This window comes from Myxine glutinosa, chromosome 1, assembly GCF_964187855.1.
Source record: "Myxine glutinosa chromosome 1, kmMyxGlut1.1, whole genome shotgun sequence".
Lineage (NCBI taxonomy): Eukaryota > Metazoa > Chordata > Myxini > Myxiniformes > Myxinidae > Myxine > Myxine glutinosa.
In genome coordinates, this window is record NC_136261.1 from 123,661,081 (window position 1) to 123,685,417 (window position 24,337).

Consider the following 24,337-nt stretch of genomic DNA (forward strand, 5'->3'; position numbering starts at 1 on the left):
CCATGCTCATGGCGTGCTCATGGCGACAACTTGCCTCAAATCCCTGACCTCTCGTTTAACATCTCATTCTTCAGTCTGACTCTTCAAGGCACAGGATAACTTTATTTGTCTGCAGGAACACTATAAAAGGACTAGATTCGACCGAATCGAGCAGAAGATTTGCTGAAAACATTTGTGTTGAGTACATGGTTGTGCATGCCGGCATAGTACTGTTAACTCTGTTGCAATACTCGTTAAATACTCGTGAATCTTCTCCTGATAATAAATCTTCAATAAATCAATGCTGGTGTGTGTGCGGACATTTGATCTGTGTACATTTTCCACGTCATGACCTTTCATCAAAATTATTAATTTGGCTTCTCCCTATTATCATAATAAAGCTCTGGTGAAAAGTTGACAACAAAACTCAAATGGTAAATGAATATTTCAAGTCAATTGTGAAAAAGCTGAATCGCCTAAACTCTGTGTTTGAATCGCCTCAAAAAGCTCCGCTCATGAAAAAGCTGAATGCCTCAACTCTCTGTGTTTGCCTCTAAATATTGTGTCCCAAACCCATCCCTCTCTGTACCCACCATACCCAGTCGTACCCAAGTGCTCCTGGACTCTGTGTCCTTTTCTCTTGACAAGGTGGAGAAGTTTCTGTCATCCCTCGACTGATTCTGCAACTGGACCTGACGGAATCAGCCCATGGGTCCTAAAATCCTGCGCTGCCTTTCTTTCACTGCCTCTCTCTGTTCTCTTCACCCTATCTTTTGCTCAAGGTCATCTGCTATCAGCTTGGAAATCAGCCAATATCATCGCTTTACACAAAAAAGGTGCAAACACAGATCTTGCAACTACAGACCAATCAGCCTTCTCCCAATTATCAGAAAAGTCATGGAATCCATCATTGCTTCGGATATCAAATCTTTCCTCTTCTCCAATGGATTGATCTCTGACCATCAATTTGGTTTTAGACCAGGTCACTCTACTCTGGAAATGCTGCTTCTGCTGTCTCAACAATGGATGGAGGTCCTCAATGCCAAACAGGAAATTAGAGCTGTCTCCCTTGACATATCACATGCCTTCGATACAGTCTGGCACCCCGCTCTGCTCACCAAACTCTCCTCCTATGGTATCCATGGAAATCTCCACGCATGGCTTGTGGACTTCCTCTCTAGTTGTAGTCAACCTGTGGCCCTGAATGGGTTTCTCTCATCTCCCCTTCCTGTACAGGCTGGAGTTCCCCAAGTCAGTGCACTTTTAGGGCCCTGTGCTTTTTCTGGTCTTCATCAATGATCTCTCTGACTCTCTTGAAAATCCTCTCTACCTCTTTGTTGATGACTCCACTCTCTGCCGCTCCATTCCTCATCCCTCAGATCTGCAGTCTGCAGCCTCCTCACTCTCTGCAGACCTGGACAAAATCACAGACTGGTCAAACAAGTGGAACATGTCTTTCAATCCTGACAAATCTCACACTCTTACTATGTCTCTCCGAAAAGACCAACTGGACAATCCTCCCATCTAATTTCTGAACAATCCTCTCCAAGAAGTTCTGTCACTCAAGCTTTTAGGTCACACTATCTGCCATGATCTTTCCTGGGAAAACCACATTTCCAATCTGGCCTCCAAAGCCAGTCGCTGACTGGGCATCCTCCGTCGTGCGAAGTCATTCCTTGGCACACCTGAGCTCCTCACCACATACAAGGCTTTCATCCGCAGCTCAATGGAATACTTTTCTCCCTTCTGGTCCGGTGCTCCTGCCTCACACCTAGCTCGGCTTCACGCTGTTGAAACCAAAGCTTTCAGAATAATTGGAATCTTCCGCGATGAAGCTAACTCCGAGCGCCTTTCACTTACTCACCGCAGGCAATTTGGTGGTCTTTTTGTCTTCTACAGACTCCTCTCCGGCCTTGCTCCCGCAGCTCTCTCTGGGTTCTGTCCCCCAAATATTCCTACAGATCGAACAAGATCTGCCTGCAACCCTCTTAGGGTTAAACTGCCAAAATCAAGACTCTCTGCTCACCTTCACTCCTTCATTCCTCTTTTCTCCCACCTCTGGAACAAACTCCCTCACTCTCTTCAATCTCACTCCTCCCTCCAGGTCTTTAAAACAGCTGTTCACCACCATCTCTTATCTTCCCTCATCCAAAACCTTGATCTTTTCTACCCCCGCTAATTTTACCCCAGATCCACTTTTTTGAAATACCAACTTCTGTCTTGGAAGTCCTTGCAGTGTCCTTGTGTTTTATACTTCTCCCACCACCCCCCCCCCACCCCTTCCAACACCTCCTCCCCCCCCCCCCCCCCCCAAGCACTCTCCCTCCCACAGATTTCCCAATGTCCCTGCTCTCAAATGTTGTGTTTGTGCTTCCCTTCTCTCCCCATCTTGTCTACCGCTACACTTATTGTACACCGCTCCTTTCCTATGCCATCTCCAGGCATTGCAAATCGTCATTGCCAGGCACCAAAGGGGGCTCGGCAGTGACGCACGCTGAAAGAGAGTACTCAGTTTTCACTCTGGTTTCTTTCTTTCTTGTTTGTTTTCTTTCTTGGTTGTCCAGGCGATATCTCAGCCATCCTTTGAGCTAGGAAGCTGAAATTTCGGCACAGTAGTGAGCAAGTCCTTTGTCAAAAACTGCATTTTTTTTTTGATTAATCAATAAATTGAGGAGTTATTTAATTATTAGCGATTAATTAAGTACTTATTTAATTAATCAAATTTCCTTTCTCTTCTGACCATTAACTCAGGCACCTTTTGAGTTAGGAAGCTGATATTTGGACATGCCAATGACCAGGTGATTTGGCTGCAAAGGATATTTTTGATTTATTAATTTATCAATTAATCGATTAATTATTTAATTATTTGATTAATGACAAAAAAATTTTTTTTTTTTAAGTTACAGATTCTGATGAAATTGTGGTAATTTATGTGTTCTCTGACCAAATTGATTAATAATTTAATTTTTTTATGATTATTATTTATTTATTTTCATTATTAATCATTTATTTATTTTCTTTCTCATTTGGCCAATATCTCAGGCACCTTTTGAGCTGGGAAGCTAATATTTGGACATTAGTGACCAAGTGATGTGGCTGTCAAGGATATTTTTGATTTATTGATTAATCATTTCATCTATTAATTATTTATTGATTAATCGATTAATTATTTATTGAGTAATCAATTAATTATTTAATTTTTTATAAATGACTTATTTAATTAAATTTCTAAAAGATACATCTTCGGATGAAGCACTAGTGGTTTAGTTATGCGATTAGCCAATTGATTATGAAAATATTTTGTGATAATCTTTTATTGATTTTAATTATACAATTAATCAATCAATTAGTGTACACCTCTCCCTCCCAATGCAGCCTCAATGAGCTGCACTGCGGTATTTCCGGGCGCCGGAGGCGCCCCGGCAATGGCGCGCTGTAGGATATTTAATTATTTGTCATGGGGCGGTGTACTTTGAATGTATTTGTACTTGTTATATGTTTTGTGTGTCTGATTTTTTTTGTGTGATAAATGTTCGGTCTTTCACGAGGCTCGATTCTGTATACAAAAAAAAAGAAAAAAAATTGGATGAAAATTGACGATTTTTGGTGACCCTGACCTTTAACCTTTTGGTGACCTTTTGTGATTTTAGGTGACCCTGACTTTTAACCTTTTGTCTATTGACCACATTGTTAATTTTCCTTGTCCATATCATAATAAAGCTTTGGTGAAAATTTGATGAAAATAGCTCAAATGCAAAAAAAAGAAAAAAGGTACGACCTGGACAGACAGACAGACAGACAAACACAAAAGTGATTACAAAACCCCATCTCCTGCTGTGCAGTGGACGGGCTAAATATATATTGTCAATGCAAATTCAACTCACTTGTATGGCTTTTCCATCTCATTAATTTGTAAAGTTATGTCATGTCCTAATGTTTCATTTATATTCTAGCTTCATGTTTGTTGCATGCAAGTGAGGGCAAATGATGACTCAATGGGTGGTAGCTTGGAGTGGTAGGATAGGGAAAATTTGGAGGTTGAATCTGTGTGAAAACAACCACCTACCCACATTTGTAGTGATCGAGGCCTGGTTGCTAGAAGCCTGGATAAGCCAATGCTGTGGATGAATCACATATTAAAGCATTACATTTATCCATTGCATAGCTTTTAGCAAACCGGGCCCAGGAAATAATGTGAGAGGTAGGTCTGAATATAAATTTTCTTGTTTCAAGCTTTGTGTCTGCAAATTTGGAAAGCCTCTTCACCCCACTATCCAAATTATTTATGTAAATTGCAAATACTAATTGTTCTAGTACTGACCCCTGGGGTACCTTACTACTTACATCTTCCCAGCCAGACGTCCTCCAACTCACAGCCACTCTTTGTTTCCTATGATTAAGCCAGTTTCCAATCCAATTAGCTACCTGACCAGCCACTCCCCAAGCCCTCACCTTGGCTAACAATCTCCTTTGTGGTACCTTATCAAATGACTTCTTAAAGTTTAGATGTAATATGTCCACTGCCATTCCTTCATACACCCAAACAGACACACTGCTTCATAGAACTCCAAAATAATTGTTAGAAAATATCTCCCTTTGGTAAACCCAAGCTGGCTGCCTTTAATTAGTTCGTATTTATTTAAACGGTTCCTCATCTGATCCCTAATTAATTTATCCAACACCTTCCCCACAATTAAAGTCAAACTAGCAAGTCTATAGTTCCCAAATTCTTCTCTGGATCATTTCTTAAATAACGGTGTCACATTTGCTACTCTCCAATCCTTCAATACCTGTCCTGACTCCAGTGAGTTGTTGAAGATATATCCATTAACATTTAGCTTACCTGCTCTGTCACCTCTATCAATACTCTCGTGTGCATATTATCTGGCCCCAGAGCTTTACATACCCTTCGATTTCCTAGCTGTTCCTTTATACACCTCATCGGGATGTACTTACTCTGCACTCTACACATTCACTCCTTGAAGGTTTCCCATTTCTCTGGTGCTGATTGTCCTCTTGTTAGCTTCATCGCCCAACTTCATCGCCAAACTCTCTCCTCATACCCTCAAGGTTTGCCTTCCTGAAGCCGAATAAACTTACCCTGCTATCCTGAACTCTAAGTCTTAATATAATTCTTGCACATACCATATTATGGTCACTTGATCCTAAATGTTCTCCTACTTCCACCCTCCTCCACCATTTTGGGAATGTGACTTAAAAGGACGTCTAACACTACACTCCCCATGGTGGACTTGTCTACAAACCAGGCTAAAAAAACAATCCTGGACTACATCTAGGAAAACCTCATCTGCTCTGCCTTTTCCCTGTTCCTGGGCCCAATCCATACATTGTAAGTTAAAATGCCCCATGATCAATACTCTTCCCTCACCACATTGCCTTCTGATTTCTTAATGTACTCCTGCTACCTCCTCTTTCCTCACACCAGGAATACTATAAAAGCATCCTTCTAGTATCTTAATGTTTTACAATCTCTGGTTTCTACCCATATGGAATCCTCTACATTAATTCCCTCCTTAATGTCACCCCTTTCTCTCAATGCAATGCTGTCTTTTACCCAAATTGCTACTCCTACTCCTATTTTCTGATCCATATCACAGCGATACACCTTGTAGCCTTCCAATGCTGTCCTCCAATTACTCTCCTTATTAAACCACGTCTTCCTTACTGCAACTATATCATACTCTTCGCTATTAACTTTAGCCTCAAGCTCTCCCATCTTATTTAAACTTCTGGCATTGGTATGGAATATGTTTAACTTTATGCTCCCAAAACCTCATGCAAATCCGAACAACTGGAAGTTATGATGTTGTGTTAAAATTCAAAACAGATAATCTGTGCAGATGTTATGAATTTCTTATCTATGTAGTGATATGTAGATTAGTATATACAAAATAAGTAATCTGAAGGCAAATCCGACCGAAGACAATCTCATTGTATTCCAAAAACTCCAGCAAGTGTGTGTCCACTTTCAGGAAAGCGAGAAAACAACATCTGTCCAACCTCAAGAATTAACTTTCAAACTTGTCTCCCTCCTCTAGAACATGGTGGTGCCTTGTTTGGTCTGTCTCTTGAGTATGCTCCCTTTCCATATCTCCCCACTCTTCAAATGGCACTACAGCCGACTTCGTGCGTGAGAAGTCCGAATGCCTCACTTCTGTGTTTGCTTCCAAATCTTCTGTCCGCAACACCTCACTCTTACTATCCTTCTTACAAATTTCCAGTTTCACCTCCTCAGAATTTCCTTCTTTATCCATCTTGTCCATGCCATGCATCCTCTCCTGCTCCCCATTTCTCCCCACACCCATTGTTTGTCCAAATCTGACTCTATCTTGGCCTTCAAATCTGCTGTTGGTATTTCCACACTCTCTCAACTGTTCCTTTTGGCCTCTTGTGTCCTGATCCGTTCAGTGTACTAACTCTTCCTCGACTATGTCTACAAAAAAGTCAAATAACCCAAACTTCCATGGCAGCATGTATGATATAATTAAACTAATATGGTGCATGGTCATTATATAATTTCCTACAATTTATACAGTTGACGTAATTACAATATTTTATTGACCTAAAAGGAATTGGAGAGTTTCCTAAAAAACAGATATGATATTTAATTGAAACAAATGCTTTTAGCCTCATAAAGATATGTAGGCTCATGCAAGAGCTGAAAGACAGAGGGCAGAGGAGCATAGATAGTGACAGCGAGAGTAAAGTGGAAGTTAAATAGACTGATATGGGAAGAGAAAAAAGGTGGGAAGAGTATAAAATCTCCAAGGTAAACATTGCATTTAATCTAGGACATCTATGAAATGGTATCGGAAATAACTGAAGAGAAGAGGAGGCGGGGACCAAAATTGTAAGACTACTATAGAAAGGAGGAAAGGGGGATGAAGAATTGGAGGTGAGTGGTCAACCTGGATTCACATAGAAGCATATATACATATATATGAAAAACATGGTCCGTCCGTCCGTCCTTCCTTCCCTGAAGCCATGTGACTGGCTATATGTCTTTTAATTATGTACTATTATAATGTACCTTTTAATACTGTTACGGTCCGCGGTTAAGGATGTTATGTTTGCCGAGCGGAGGCCCCGCGACCTAACAGTTTCCCCGATTCACCCGATTCACTCGAACGTTGGCCGTATCACGCCACAGCTATTCAATGAGGGAAAAGACAAAGACGACGGATGTGAAGAAAAGGATTAAGAAGACGAAAAAAAGGTTGAAAATACTACTAAATTTATTTACTATTTACAGGGTCAAAATAACCAAGGAGAAGGAAAGATAAGAAAATAATTTACAGAAGCTTTTAGAGACACAGTGAAAATACTAGCTTATCTAACAGGCTTAACTTATTCCCAGGGACAAGACAAAAGACAGACTACGAACACACTTACACGGGGAATGATGATAGGAATGGCAGGTGGATGGCTGGGGGGAGAGGGAGGTCCAACGGGTCCGGCAGCACGATCGGTGCGTTGGGCAGCCGCCGTTCCTTCGCGGCCCTGCTCCAAACTGCCGTCCAGGCCCCACGCTGCTGTGGCTGCAGTTTCGGTGGCTCAAGCTGCTGTGGATGCAACCGCCACTCTTGTCATGGACCTCTCTTTGTCATGGACCTCTCTTTGTCATGGACCTCTCTTTGTCATGGACCTCTCTTTGTCATGGACCTCTCTTGTCATGGACCTCTCTACGCAGCTTTGCTCTGACGACTCCCCTCTTATCACTCTTGCGCCCGCGCTTTTATAACGCCTCCGGCGATTAAGCCACCGGCCTTCAGGACACGCCCATCAGTGTGCTCACCTCGGCCATGGTTGGTCGCGCGACCCTCTGGCTCCGCCCTTGATGACGACGGGCGGGCACGCCTTTCTTCCCCGACCCAAGCACATGTTCAATGGCGGCTTTGGAGGGGATGTAATTGGCAAATTGAGGCTTGGCCATGATGAAAGGGGAAATGGAGGTTTTTGGGAATGGGAATGAAGGGAATCTATCTATTTCACTTGGTGCAATGGAGTGTCCTTTTAATGGAAGACAAGGCCTTATCCTAAAACACATAATAAAGATATAAGCTACTGAACAAGGGTTTTATAGTGTCCTTCAATGGATGCTTTATGGAATTAACTACCAGAACGCCCTTTTGACCTTTATACACACTGGAGCAAGGAGGGCTCAGACTAAACAATAATTCATAACAATTTACAATACAATACAACACAATCAAAAAAACACAATCCTCATTTCCGCAACAATACTTTTGAACATTCATACTGCTGAGACCCCCAACTTTAGACCCTTTAGACTGCCAGCTCCTTCGACCTTTGAAGACCCTTAAAGACCCCCAAACTACCCTTAATACCCCCAAAACCCTTAGTAACCACAAAAATCCGGAAGACCCCTATGAGCTTTAATGACGCAAAAAGCCCTTTAATCATTTTTCTTTGTGATCATTAAAAATGATCCAAAATCTTACTACAAAGCATCTAAAAATTCAAAGGCCGTTCATGTCCGCTTTGTATTTAGACTTCTTCTTCTGCTTCTTCTTCTTCCAAATGCTAAACATGGAGAAAACAGCTTAAAAATACAAAATGAAAATTACCCATTTTATGCAGCATTGACATTTGACCTTTTGATCTAAACAATAATCAGATTCTATCTTTTGATTGGCGAACCTATTCAGTGACCCAATATGTAAATTCTTAAAATTTCCGGTAAATTGGATGAAAATTGATGATTTTAGGTTATACTGACCTTTGACATTTTGCCAAAATTATTAATTTGTCTTCTCTTTCAGACAAACAAACAGACAGACAAGAGTGAAAACCTAACCTCCGTCAACCTTTGGTGGCGGAGGTAATACATAATATAGTATATGTATTTGTGTGAAGGGAATGGCTTTTGATGGGTGTGGAGGAAATTCAATAGGGCAGATTAAGGAAATATGTTGAAAGGTTGAGTTTAGGAAATATAAAATGGGATATGTATTTATCCAGATGAAGCTGTGGAGATGGAAGGAGGTGGAAAGGCAACCCACGCTTGTCGTTACAGATGAGAGTTTATACAAGACTGATATGAGTCTTCTATGCCTTTTTACATCTGGTATTACACTGAAATGTGTAAATTATATCCTTTACTTCTGTTTGTTTTTCAGGAAGCATCTCCAGTTTTATAAGAAGTAAAAAAAGTTGGTCCGAAGAAGGAAAAACTGTAACAAATCAGCAGGAAAAGGAAGAATACCGTGCTCATGTGGATGTGAATTGAACTTCTCTTTTAAAAGTGTTTTAATGTTCAATACTTTGACATGCCTATGTAAACTACAGTATACAAGTTTCAAAGTCATAATTATGACTTAGACAAGGTAATATTATTGGGACATTTGTACAGCCATGAGCAGATGGATATTTTCAAAAGAACAGTTGTTCGGGCTGCTTTTAAAGTGTAAATTGTTTTTTTTTAATCTATGTTTAATTTATGTAATACGTTTATTTAACACATTTATTTATTTCTTTATTATTTATTTATTTTTGTTTATTTATTTATTTAATACATTTATTTCGTATTTATCTTACTATAATTCACCAAATGTCCGTCCGTCTGTCTGTCCGTCCGTCTGTCCGTCCGTTCGAAGGTACCGCAAAAACGGCTGAACCAATCGTAATGATAGTTTGGGTGGGTAATCCTGGGATCTCCTGGAGTAAAATAGGGTATATTGTTTTTCCAATTTCAGCTTTGGCCTCCAGCATTTGCAGGTTTGGACTCCCGCATAACGTTATTTTCCCGGGTGCCGCACAAATGGCTGCACCGATCGCTGCATGGCTTCACCGATCGGCTGCACCGATCAGACTCGGTGACCTCGGACAAAGACCTTTTATAAGGACATGGGTTAAATCCCTGCTTGAGAGAATGCCAACCCCCTCCCCGCCATCACGGCTGTCTCTCCAACTCACAATCCCATGAGATATGTGGAAAGGACGACCCAAAACCAATTCTTTTCTTTTTGATTCGTATATAAACATCATTAAAAGTAAATAACGACCTCGGCCAAAGTTCAAATGATGTGGGTTTAATCTCTACATGAGAGAATTGCACATAGCTATTTGGGCGGTGTATAAGCTAACAGATCGCTGTCTCCATCAATCTTGCCGAGGCCGTAACACCTATCAGCTCAAAATCCTTTTAACTGTTGACTTGGTAGTTTTTACAATGAAGGAAACATTAACAATGTTGTTAAAAGTTTATTTTGTGAGTAATTTGTGATTGGAGTTATGTTGTTTGGAATGAAAAAAGAGATATTGAGTTCAACTGAATGACGACATGCTGTGATGGTTTCTACTTTCTGAACGTGAACTTTGCGGATCGCCATATGCAGATTCGCCATGGACCCACGTTCGATGTTTCTATACGTGAACATAACCGTTTGTTTGCGAACGGGTACGTTTTTCATGGAAGTCCTTCACGAACTTGCTGTCCATGTCTGATGTGCGACTGAAGGTGCTACATGAATGTGGAATTTATTGGTTTCATGCTTTAGCATTCACCGTATCTGCATTGCTTGTTTGCTTCTGGCCTCCCACCCGTTTTTAGCATGGGTATCTCACTAGTTAAAATAATTTCACAAACTTTTCGCTCCCTGTGATAGCTAGGCCGGTATCTATACACCGCCTAATTTTATTTTTTCCCATCAACAATATATATATATATTTTTGCTATTACACCAACATTGATATTCCCCTCAGTGAAGCGACAGGTCTTATATTCTAGTAGACAGTGATTGGACCAGAGGACATAGCCTGAAAATAAAATGATGAGAGTTAGGTCAGTATTTGGCAGGGGTGCTTCAGTCAGAGAGTAGTTGATGTATGAAAGCGTCTCACTCGAAAGGTAGTGGCAGCAGAAAAAGTAGATAGGTTTGCATTGGATTTAGATAGGTACAGTACCGAGATTCTTTGGAGATAGAGAAGTTGAGGATATTGCCAGGACTTGAAGGAAGCTTGTGTGCAGATGGATGATAGTTTCTCTGGCTGGTACAGCTAGTGCTAGTACAACTAGTGCAAGAATGATGGGCTGAATATTCTCCTCCTGCTTGAAAGTTCCTTTTTACCTCCAACACCAAAGGTGGATGGAGGTTGTGTTCACCCATGTCTGTCTGTTTGTTTGTTTGTGAACAAGTATCTCAAAAAGTTGTGGACAGGTTCGAACGAAACTTGGTGGACAGGTTGGGTGTGTGACAAGGACAAATCGATTCGATTTTGGTACAGGTCAGAAGGTCAGATGGAGACATGACCCATCAGTGGGATACAAAACGTAAACTGTTCAGCATGGTGGAGGTATGCTCTCTACCGAGTGCCGTTCTAATATATCTTTTTATTACAAGTTTATAGAGAAGTGACTTCTTTGTGTCCTTCCTATCAATAAATACAAAAAGATTCTGCAAAAAGCAGAGCTCAAGACAGAGTGTGGCAAGAAACCGACTTAAAGAGAAGTTGAGTCACCCCCAAAAACACAGTTATACTACAATTGGTAAGGGACATGAGGAGTTGAAAATAGTAAGGATTCAGTGAGATTAGAAGGCCTAGAAATGTATGAGTATGGGAGACATTTTTGTGCCCATGCAGAAAGGTGTCTTGAAGGAATGTATGGAAGATCACAAGGCACTTGTATATTATTAGTCCCCATTGGACTTCATCGGAAACAAGGGCTTATGTATCTATGGACCAATTTTGTTCATACTTTGCACAAAGACAACACATGATGGTATACAAATGCACATCATTTTGTTTCGCGATGCGATCAAAGATGACCGACTGGCAGCCATTTTAGTTGTAAAAAAAACCCAATGATGAACACGTCAACCATTTCATGGACATGCATTTACCGATCTTGTTCAATCTTGGCACGCAGATAATGTTTGTCATTTGTTTGTCATTTTTTTGAGATCAGATCCAAGATGGCCGACTGGCGGCTTTTTTGTTACTTAAACGTGTCCCCGTCCATTTCTCAGACATGAATGGACAGATTTTCTTCAAACTTTTCTTCAAACCCAAGATTTTCTTCTTGGGTTTCCCAGGAAAGGGATTCCTGTGACAGAGTTGTTATCGCTGTGACAGATCAACCTGCATGTCAGGTTTTGTGGTTGATTCCGAGGAGAATCATCGTAGTGCCGTTACGCCTCGAGAATGGGCTGTCGGCCATTTTGACTCGCGCGCTTTGCGCATCGCTCAAGGTTTTTCACTTCGCTTCAACCATTCTCACCGCATCCAGATGTTAATTTGGTGTGTGTGTCACGTGGCTTTTGAGTGGGAAATCTGCGGTTCGCCGATTGAGAGCCGTCAAACGTCCATACCTGAAGGTGTGATTTCCCTGTCGCTTCCCGAGGACACCTTCGCCCATCTTTGGCAGGGTAACTGTCAACCCAACGGGATTCTGGTCTCGATACGACATCGTACGGACGATCACTGGAGTGGATCGACTTTGGCTTGAAGCCGGAAGCAACTTTGGCTTGAAGCCGGGAAAGAGACATTGGGGATGTTCTTTTCACTCACTTGGAGCACAGTGAGTTACCTTGTACGAAACTGATGGTACCATCATAGGAATGATATATATTGATTGTACTTTTGATTAATATTGTTACTGTACCGTTATTCTTGTGTGACCTTAAGACAATACTTGTTTGTTGGTAACAATTGGTGTAGTTTCACCATTGATCCTTGGCATACAGAATAACACATCTTTCTGCCGTGACTCCTCTCGGGGCTCGGAGGTACACCGTGACCGGGATTTGGGGAGGAGCACGTAACATAAATTGGTGGAGGATGTGGGCATCGATCCCGGGGGGGGGGGGGCGGGGGGGGGAGGGCGTATTTTGCAAGTATCGTGCTCCGCATGACGTCTTCTTTTTTTTCTCTTGTTCTGCTGTCCAGTTCAAACTCTTTTCAATCAGCATCATTCGCAGTCTCTGACAAAGACAGCATCATTGTCATTACAAAACACGAATGCACAATTGATGTGTTGTCTGTAGATGGTCTGGCTTGTAAAAGGTTATCAGAACTCAGCATTCCTAATTTGACTTTTTAGACCTGGCAATATTGTTATGAAAGCCAATAAGTCATATTGCAATTGTGTTTAATTACCCTGGACACTGTCATGTAAGATGGCGTCTCAAAACAGAGTACAGTATATAAAATTGATCATTCATGGGAGGCCAGTGATGTAGAATGCACTGACCCATTGTGAAAGCCAGACTGTGACTGGAAATGGAAAATAGATTTGTCACCGACAGTCATAAAGCAAGCAGGAGTCACTACAGGGGAAGGATAATGGATCTTAAGTACCAACATGTTTCAAACCCAATTTGCAGCTGGCTCCAACTGTGTAATTTGTGCCACAATATCTCACGATCCTCTTTCCAAGCAGATTACCGTATAATTGCTAAATGTACCCTTCAAGGAATTATTTGGAAGGAGGAGGTTTTTTTTTTTTTCAAGGGATGGATTGAATAATAAATGAATGATAGGAAATTTATGATCATAAAACAAGGTCTTTGCATCATCCATGGATGGTTAAATGGAGCGTTCAAAAAGGTCGACAAAAGAGGTACTCTGAAATAGTCCAGGACATGCCAAAAACGTTTCAAAGCAAATGTACAAATAGGTTCTATTTAAACTTATATTACTAATATTATTACCTCTGCCACAGAAGGTGGACCAAAGTTATGTTTTTACCGCTGTCAGTCTGTTTGTTTGACTATGAGCAGGATATCTCAAGAGGTTATGGACGGATTTGAACGGAATTTGGTGGACAGGCTTGGTGTGTGACAAGGACAAATGGATTTGATTTTGGTGAAGATCCGGATGCGGATCTGGATCAGAGAATTATTAATTTTTTAAAAGTGATTCTTCACCATTAAGATATGGGGCCAAAGATGAAATGTAGCATGTTATCTCAAAACATTTTGGACGAGTTATGACCAAAATTGGTGGATGAGTTGGTTAGGTGACAAGAACAGGCCCATTAGATTTTGGTTCAGGTCTGGATCCAGATCCGGCCTATCATTGGGATACAAAACATAAACTGGTCAGCCTGGTGGAGGTATGCTCTCTCCCGAGCGGAGTGCCAGTCTGGTTTACATATATGTATTGGTTCTTCACCAGAACGCCAATTTAAGTCGATTAAAATGTCTGTTCTTCACCAGCATGAAGGCTCAATGTTACCTGGGGTGTGCACCATTAGCAATCGGCCTACTATCATTTGCCAAGACAGCCGTTCCATATTAATCACTTCACAAGGCACTTGGCGAGCCACTTACTTATGGAACGCCACCATTTAAGTTAGCAAAATGGCTGCCGTAGTCAGATTCAAAATGATTGATATGACTATTTCGATATTCTACCGACACAGATGACGATATGGAAATGTGCAGTTTGTACTTTTATTTTTCCTTCTACTTTTCATCTTAATTCTTTAAAATCTTAAACATGCCAATCCCCTCCACCACTTCCCCAAAATGCACAGTGGAAGGTCCATACCATAAGCTTGGGAAGTTGGGATCCTGCTCTTTGACTTCCCATTTCGTTATTTTTCTTTTACTCTTCACATTGTACTCTCTGTAGCCATTGCCAAACAGTAAATTCATTCGGGAAGTTGTTTTCACAAGATGATCGAGTAAAACTGAAAACAATAGCCCGGACAGCTTTTGCTTGAGTACCATGATAGCATTATTTACATTGGAGGCTGCCATTTTGTTAAGCAGTGCCGAGCACTCCGTTCCTTTTTGAGTGTTTGCTTGAGCATTTTGAATTAGGTGAGCCGCTTGGCAAGTGGTAAGGAAGTCGCTTGCTAATGGAACACACCCCAGGGATGGCAAGACACTTCCCTCCAGGGCTTCAGGACTCTTATTCTTGTAAAGAACAAGTACAAAAAGTTTTAATTAAAACAAAAGCTGCGTCGATGTTACACAATGCCTCGATGCAGCTGTGCCTATAACGTCGATGTTATAGGCACAGGACATTCCTATTGATTCGATTACTTGATGTTATTTTTGTGCAAAGTGAAAATATATCTCGGCAATTTCCCGTGTGTGGCGACGAATTTTTAATATATCTCGGCATTTTCCCGTCTGTTATTTCAGGCGGTGTATGACTGACCATGCCGCGATTAAAAAAAAAAAAATCTCGGCAATTTCCCGTGTGTGGCGACACGTGAACGAAGCTATGCTCCTCTCTCCACATTATTGTGACGACGTATAAATTAAATATTTCATCGTGACGATTGTCATCAAATGGACGAATTTTTAATATATCTCGGCATTTTCCCGTCTGTTATTTCGGGCGGTGTATGACTGACCATGCCGCGATTTAAACAAAATATATATATCTCGGCATTTTCCCGTCTGTTATTTCGGGCGGTGTATGACTGACCATGCCGCGATTTAAAAAAAAAAAATCTCAATGGACTTGAAGTTACAGGCCTTTGAGAATTCATTTCGTTCTATAAAGGGCAACTTTAATCAGATTTTCTTCCCGTTTTTTTTCAACCGAGTCTAAAACTATGTTAGTGACTGTGAAAAATGAAATGATATATCGAATTTGATTTGAAATAAAACTGTGTGAGAGAGGAAGACACCACGGGCCTACAAAACAGGCCTCAAAGCTACGCGAGTTTAAAAAATGGTGGATATTTGTTTATATGAAGCCTCGCCCACAATGGTTGGAGCTATGGTTCCCAGAATGGGTGGAGCTTTGAGGTTTTGTCTTCTCTGCAAGAACAAGAAGAAGAAGAAGAAGAAGAAGAAGAAGAACAAGAACAACAGCAGAGGGCACTCTATGACCAGCGTCTTGCGACGCGGCTAAAAACAGAATGATTGAACCAAGAGATAGGAACAAAACACATCGAAAGACAAGGAGAGGAGTTGGAGAATTTGCTTGGCAGGGTTCATATTGCTGGCCTACTTGGAGAGGAGGGTGTGAGGATGGTAGTCGGAGGAGGAGGACTCTCCCTTCACGACAAAATATGCTCTCAGATTCTCGTCATTCATCAGATCATCGGCTTCACTGGGGACCAAGTCAGCTATTTGACCCATTTTTGGTTGGGGTGTGCTGTTTCTGCAAGGCTTTTGAACTCAGGTCAGACAGTGAGGTGGGAGTAATTATCTGGGGGGCAAGGATGATGACATGAATCCAAATTGGTACAGCATTGCATAGATACACGAAAACAAAGCAGATTCACAGCACCATTCCACTGCATTCATCTTAAAATGTCGCATTTGAGACTGTTTTGTCATTTGGTTCACAAATGCCTTCATTATAAATTAGATGTAATTGTCTCTACTGCTGGCACCTTCATTTTCATCTCTCAATTCATTGCAATTCACAGTTACAACTGCTTCTTCTGCTCATTGCATCGGAAATTTGATCATCTTGTTCCTTGTTTAATACAACATCCTGTTCCGAGAACATTTGAATCCCCGATGTATGGGTGCGTATGAAAATTAGTTGGAACATAAATGAATTAAATTTGTTACAAAAAGGCTTTTCAATTCTATCAATCTATATCAATTCAATATCAATATAATAAATAAAAATATAATAAATAAAAATATAATAAATAAAATGTAAAAAATTCAATGTAATAAATCAATATCAATTCTATCAATATCAGATTTTCAATTCTAGCGATGTATTTTGTGGTCCCATGAATGCCATCCGAGTAAGGAAATAAAATGATGCAAGTCTGCAGGTGCCAGGTTTGCGCTATCGAGTGGAAATGATGTCTACGCAACCTTCACGATGGCCTTTGATGTCTCGAGCTCTCATGAGGTATCACTGTCATAATGAAGAACTTCTGCAATGTACGAGTTGAATCAGGCTTTTCGAATGCATTCTCAGTTTCTTCAGCACTTCAAATAATTAATTAATAACAAACACTATTTATTTTTTTGTAACTTTGGACTTGAGGTCTATCATTATGACGCCTTGATTGTCTCAGAAAACAGACAACATGATATCAAATGAAAGACCAAATACTGCAATTGGAGTCATCAGAAGTTGCTGAATAGACAAAGATGGAGTCATCATGAGGAACCTGGAGAAGAAAAGTTTCGTTTAATTTCATTTTCTGTAAACCTACATTTTCAAATTGGTCATTAGGCCTTAAAACCTTTTGCCAGCGAAAGAATATTGATATTGAAAGACAAAACATTACAGGAAATCATATGAATGGGATGTATCCTTTGTGGACTGGTGAAATAGGCCAGCTGTCCAAGACATGTAGACTGGTGAATTGAAAGCAAGGGAGGAAGAGAAGTAATAAACTATGAACTTCTATGTGCACCCCACATCATCTCTTGTGCCAAATACAAAGTTTTCCGCTTGGTAAATGAATACGGAATATGTGCAAAATTTGATGAAGGAAAGCTCATTTTGAGTTGGTGTAGGTTAGTTATTGATGTGATTGTGATCAGTCATTTTCAGCCCTTTGAACTTTGCTTAGTATCAAGCACAAGTTTCTTGGGACGACCTCATAGAGATATTTGGTCTCTAAGGGTGGTCGTAACAGATGCTTCAACAGACATAGCTTATTGTGACGTAGCTGTGCACATCCTGAGGTACTTAACGTCTATGAACAGAAAAATAGAATACACATGATCTTCACTCTGGGATGATGTGATTTTGCAACCTACCCAATCAGCATGTCCAGCTGGGGCCCATATGAGTCCTATGTGGGCTAACTTGTGGGTACCAAGTGTGGCCCCCCCCACATAGACCGCAGCTGTATTTGTCCATAGGCTCCACACGGGGGCCAACTGGGGTAGCCCACGGGGGCAGGGCATTGGCTTTTTGTGGGCTACCCCATGTGGGCAGGGCATGGGCCTTTTGTGGGGTAACCCACATAGACTGGATATTGGATTTGCATGGGTTATACATGGGTTTTTCCTGGGCCGCATGTGAATGGGGTGTTAATCAATCCTACATTAGCTACAACATCACATCTGTTTTAGTATCAGTGGAAATATAGAATGGAGTGTATTTTTAGAGAGGCTTTCCTTGAAGTGATCTTAAAGAACATCATAACTTGGATGTGTCAAAACAAGCTAAAAATGGGAAATACTTTAATAATTCAATGGTGTTCCTGTGGAATTTGAAATGTTTTGGAACATCTTGCTATGGTATTCCTGCTTCCAGAATACCAAAGGTGTGAACCTCTGAAATTTTGATGAAGATAAGATCCGTTCACCATCCCTGAGAGAGATTGCGACACACACACACACACACACACACACACACACACACACACACACACACACACACACACACACACACACACACACACACACACACACACACAAACACACACAAACATCTCTCTTATGGTACCGTATGCATAGATTTACTAAAAATCAAAGTTTCAACCCTCTGCATTGAACCACCATCCAAGGTATCATAAAATTGACGATTTAAGTATTATCGATCTACGTCAGGGTCTACACTTTACATTCTACAACATGGCTGCTGATTGTAGACTATAATGTTTCTTCAAACGGATTGATTCACTTCAGACAACAACAAACTCACGTTTAAAACTGTTGTTGAACTGGTCTCGATAACACGTTGGATGCCAGCTGATGGCTGCCATTTTAAAAAACTTCTGAATCTACCATTGGCTTGGCCCGCCTGGGACTCACACCCATCTAGTTGTAGAATTACATCGGCAGCCCACGTGGAACCCAGTTTAAAAAACACACCTAGATCCAAAGCCCATCTTAGCCCATGCAAACCACATATTTCCCAGCTGTGCCTCAGCTGTACATGCTGGCTGGGGTGAGGTCAATGATAATTCGTACGGAGTGGTACCACAGTGTTATTTTACATCGGTGATTAACTCTGCTAATTGTTCCCGATTTAAGTGCATGCACAAGCGTCTACTACAGCAGCTGGCAGCAAACGTGTTATCGAGACCAGTTCAACAACAGTTTTTAAACGAGAGTTTGTTGTCATTCCGTTTGAAGAAACATTGCAGTTTCCAATCAGCGGCCATGTTATAGACTCTGATATAGATCGATAATACTTGAATCGTCAATTTTATGATACTGTTGCAGTTTTTAGAACTTTCACATCAAATTTAGTATTAAAATTCCTTATAAATAACCCCCTGTGTACATTTCCCCCTTAATTGGCTGTTAATTGAAATGAGCACCTTAGCTAGTCCATGTACAAGCACGTAGAAAACCATAGGAACCTCTCTATAGATATATCATTATTTTGAAGGAACTGCGCTCCAACGTGAGTCGAAAGAATTGACGCGACCAAAGACGGAATTCGTCCGAGTTGCTTTATTGAAACAAAACAGCTCAGGTATTCTGACAAGCCCGTTTATCGGGCAGCAATATATATACACATTTATGTCGGGAAGTTTGCCCGGCAAAAGCTATACCGGGCATGCCCGGGTGTCAAGGGCGAGCCTTGGAAAGGCGAGTCTGGACCTGCCCGGGCGTGTTTGGCTGCGGCCTGGCAAGTCGAGGCTGGGCGTGCCCGGGCGCTCTGGACGAGCCCTGGAAAGGCGATAGCGGGCATGCCCGGACGCTCTGGGCGAGCCCTGGAAAGGCGATAGCGGGCATGCCCGGACGCTCTGGGCGAGCCCTGGAAAGGCGATAGCGGGCATGCCCGGACGCTCTGGGCGAGCCCTGGAAAGGCGAGAGCGGGCATGCCCGGGAAAGACGAGACCGGGCGTGCCCGGGAGGTTCGGGCGTGCCCGGGAACAGTGAGTCCGGGCATGCCCGGGAGAGGCGCGTCTGGCCGTGTTCTGGCCGGTGCAAGGCGATTGTGTGCATCCAGCGGTAACCGCTACACACGCCCCTCCAGAATCGACCTGCACCGGCAGGGTCAATTTAAGGGGGGTCCGGATGACCCGGTGAAGCGACCCCTGGAGGGTCGTGGGGAGGGGTCCGACGTGGTGGTGGGTGGTCGAGTGGGGGGAACTGTGGATGGGGGGCGGCCTCGCCGCGGAGGAAGGGCCAACCGTGGTGGTCGGTCGACGTCCATGTGCGCCGGTTTGAGGCGGTCCACAGAAATCCGGTCCGGCCGGCCGCCGAAGTCGACGATGAAAGACTTGTCGCCCCGTCGCAGGACCCGGAAGGGCCCGTCGTACGGCGGCCGGAGTGGCCCCCGGTGCGCGTCATGACGCACAAAGACGTACTCCGCTGTGCGAAGCGCCGGGGGGACGTAGGACTGGGGGCCAACGTGGCGGGACGTCGGCACGGGGGCAAATCGTCGGGCGGCCTCCTGGAGGTCCGAGCGCTGGCGAGCGGCGGACCAGGGACTGGTAGCGTCGGGCACGAATTCGCCCTGGATGCGGAGCGGCTGGCCGTAGACGAGCTCGGCGGCGGACGCCTGGAGGTATTCCTTGGGGGCCGTGCGAAGGCCCAAAAGGACCCACGGCAGCCGGTCGGCCCAACCGTCGTCCTGAAGGCCGGCCATGAGTGCGGCCTTCATGGAGCGGTGAAACCGCTCACACAACCCATTGGCTTGGGGGTGGTAGGCCGTGGTGCGGTGCAGCATGACCCCCAACGAACGGGCGACCGTGCCCCAAAGCTCAGATGTGAACTGTGGGCCGTGGTCGGACGAGATGTCCGCTGGTGCGCCGAAGCGCGTGAACCCAGGTGGCGATGAACGCCTGCGCCACGTCGGCGGTGGTGGTGGAGGCGAGGGGCATGGCCTCCGGCCACCTGGTGGTCCTGTCCACCATGGTGAGCAGGTGGGTGAACCCCCGCGAGGGGGGCAGGGGACCCACCAGGTCCACGTGGACGTGGTCGAAACGCCGTTCAGGCACGGCGAAAGGTGCCAGCGGGGCCTGGGTGTGGCGGTGGACCTTGACCCGCTGGCAGGCCATGCAGGCGTTGGCCCAGTCGCGGATGTTTCGTCGAAGGCTGTGCCAGACGAAACACGCCGACACCAGCTTCTGAGAAGCTTTCCGGCCCGGGTGAGAAAGGCCGTGGATGGAGGCGAAGATGCGGCGCTGCCAGGAAACGGGCACGATGGGGCGAGGCTGGCCCTGGGAGACGTCGCAGAGCAGGCCGGTGCCCGCGAAGGGAATGTCGGCCAGGCGGAGGCCCGTGTCCGCCGCACGGAGTGCCTGCACCGAGGCGTCGGTGGTCTGGTCGGCCGCCATGAGCGCGAAGTCCATGCCGAGGTGGACCGCGTTCGCGCTGGCCCGAGAAAGACAGTCGGCCACGGCGTTGTCTTTGCCGGCGACGTGCCGGATGTCCGTGGTGAACTCCGACACGGCGGAGAGGTGGCGCTGCTGGCGGGCCGACCACAGCTCCGTGACCTTAGCCATTGCGTAGACCAACGGCTTGTGGTCGACGAAAGCCGTGAACGGGCGGCCCTCCAGGAGGTGTCGGAAATGGCGAACGGCCAGGAATAGCCCGAGCAGCTCGCGGTCGAACGTGCTGTAGTTTAACTCGTTCGGCCGGAGTTGCCGGCTGAAAAAAGCGAGTGGCTGCCAAACCCCATCCACCCATTGCTCATGGACGGCGCCCATCGCGTAGTTGGGGGCGTCCGTAGTGAGGGCGATGGGCGCGTTGAGCACCGGGTGAGCCAGCAGCGTTGCATCGGCGAGGGCCCATTTGGCGCTGGCGAAGGCCGCGTCCATGGCCGCGGACCAAACAATGTCATGCTTGGCCGGCTTGCCCCAGAGGGCCTCGTAAAGGGGCCGCATGAGCTGAGCAGCGCGGGGCACGAATCGGTGATAAAAATTCACCATGCCGAGGAACTCTTGGAGGGCCTTGATGGAACGGGGACGCAGGAACGTGTTGATGGCCTCGACCTTGGTCGGCAGCGGCACGGCCCCGGTCTTGGTGATGCGGTGGCCCAAAAAGTCAACGGTCGTCGCGCCGAAGTGGCATTTGACCGGGTTGACAATTAAGCCGTGCTCGCTGAGGCGACCGAACAGTGTTCGGAGGTGGAGGAGGTGCTCGGCGCGGGACGTGCTGGCGAAGAGGATATCGTCCAGATAGACGAAAAGAAACGGCAGGTTGCGCAGCACGCCGTCCATCAAGCGCTGGAACGCCTGGGCCGCGTTCTTGAGGCCAAACGGCATCCGCAAAAATTCGAACAGGCCGAACGGCGCGATGACGGCCGTCTTCGGGACGTCGGCCGCCCGGACAGGTACCTGGTGGTAGCCCCGTATCAGGTCAATTTTCGAAAAGATGACCCGTCCCGCCAAACGGGCGGAAAAGTCCTGAATATGCGGGATCGGGTACCTGTCGGGGGTGGTAGCGTCGTTGAGACGGCGGTAGTCGCCACACGGGCGCCATCCACCCCCCGGCTTTGGCACGATGTGCAGTGGTGAGGCCCACGCGCTATCGGAGCGCCGCACGATGCCGAGGTGCTCCAACGCGTCGAACTCGGCCTTCGCCACGGCGAGCTTGGCCGAGTCGAGGCGGCGGGCCCTGGCGTAGACCGGCGGGCCCATAGTGGGTATGTGGTGCTCGATCCCGTGCCGCACCGAGACGGCCGAAAACGTCGGCCGCGTGAGGGCCGGGAATTCCGCGAGCAGGCGAGCGAACTCGTTCGCTGCCGGGAGGGCGCACGCCAGTTCGGTCGGCGCGGAGCTGCTCATCGTGCACGCCAGGGAGCTGAAGGTCTCGGCGTTGACAAGGCGACGATGTTTGACGTCGACCAGCAGCCCGTGCGCGCAGAGGAAGTCGGCGCCCAGCAAAGCCATGGGGACGCAGGCGGTCACAAAAGTCCATTGAAAACGCTGGCTGCCGAAGCAGAGGGTGACGACGCGTGGGCCGAAAGTGCGTATGGCCGAGCCATTAGCAGCAACCAAAGAGGGGCTGTAAACGGCGTCCCGCCTGTCCTGCTCGGAGGCGGGTATGACGCTCAGTTGGGCGCCGGTGTCACACAGGAAACGCCGCCCAGACGCTTTGTCCCGAATAAACAGCAAGTTGCCCGAGTGGCCGGCGCTCATGGCTGGGAATGAACGCCGGCCCGGCCGTTTCCCGACCTGCCGAAAGTGCACGGGGGCCGGCACGTCCGAGCCTTGTGTCCGAACCTGGCGTGGTAATAACACCATGCCCGGTCAGGTGGAGGCCCCGGCCGTCGTGTTGGAAGCGGGCGGTGCGGCGTGGCGGCCGCCAGTTGCACCGGCAGTTCGGCCTCCAACAGCGCAGGGCGCTCGGGTGTCGTGGGCGTCACCTCGGACGGCGGCGGGCTCCAGGTAACCGCGCCGATGTGCTGGCCCGCCGAGGAGATCTTATCGGCTTCCCTGGCGAGGGGGCGGGAATCCGTGATCAACGTGCCAGCCAGGGCGAGGCGTACCGGGTGAGGCAGCTGGCGAAGGAACAGCTCGCGGAACAGAAAATCCGGAGAGTGCTCACCGAGCAACGAGAGCATATAGTCCATGCGCTCGGACGAGCGCGTGTCGCCGAGCTCGGGCAGAGCGAGCAGGCACCGTGCGCATGCTGCCGGTGAGAGGGCGAAAGCGTCGAGGAGGAGTGTCTTCAGCGCGTCGTATTTGTCAGCAGCCGGCGGGTGCTCGAGGAGACTCAAGGCGCGGGCCGCGGTGGCGGAACTGAGCGCCGCCACAACATGGTGGAAGCGGGTGTCGTCCGCGGTGATGCCTCGCAGGGCGAACTGAGAGTCCGTCTGAGCGAACCAAACAGCCGCGTGAGCCTCCCAGAAGGTAGGCAGTTTAAGCGTCACTGCCATATCCATGTCGGTAGGTCACCAATGAAGGAACTGCGCTCCAACGCGAGTCAAAAGAATTGACGCGACCAAAGACGGAATTCGTCCGAGTTGCTTTATTGAAACAAAACAGCTCAGGTATTCTGACAAGCCCGTTTATTGGGCAGCAATATATATACACATTTATGTGGGGAAGTTTGCCCGGCAAAAGCTATACCGGGCATGCCCGGGTGTCAAGGGCGAGCCTTGGAAAGGCGAGTCTGGACCTGCCCGGGCGTGTTTGGCTGCGGCCTGGCAAGTCGAGGCTGGACGTGCCCGGGCGCTCTGGACGAGCCCTGGAAAGGCGATAGCGGGCATGCCCGGACGCTCTGGGCGAGCCCTGGAAAGGCGATAGCGGGCATGCCCGGACGCTCTGGGCGAGCCCTGAAAAGGCGATAGCGGGCATGCCCGGACGCTCTGGGCGAGCCCTGGAAAGGCGAGAGCGGGCATGCCCGGGAAAGACGAGACCGGGCGTGCCCGGGAGGTAAGGGCGTGCCCGGGAACAGTGAGTCCGGGCATGCCCGGGAGAGGCGCGTCTGGCCGTGTTCTGGCCGGTGCAAGGCGATTGTGTGCATCCAGCGGTAACCGCTACAATTTTGTGTTTCAGTTAAGGCTGTGTCTCCAC

The 24,337-nt window shown here is 46.0% G+C and overlaps 1 protein-coding gene across 1 annotated transcript in view; it reads left to right on the forward strand.

Moving 5' to 3' along the window:
* Nucleotides 1-24,337, forward strand: part of LOC137419231 (uncharacterized) — a 73,315-nt gene that overhangs the window by 3,007 nt on the left and 45,971 nt on the right. The window contains exon 2 of the mRNA XM_068105374.2: nt 9,141-9,241. Coding sequence (XP_067961475.2) covers nt 9,141-9,241 — 101 coding nt within the window. The remainder of the gene's footprint in view (nt 1-9,140; nt 9,242-24,337) is intronic.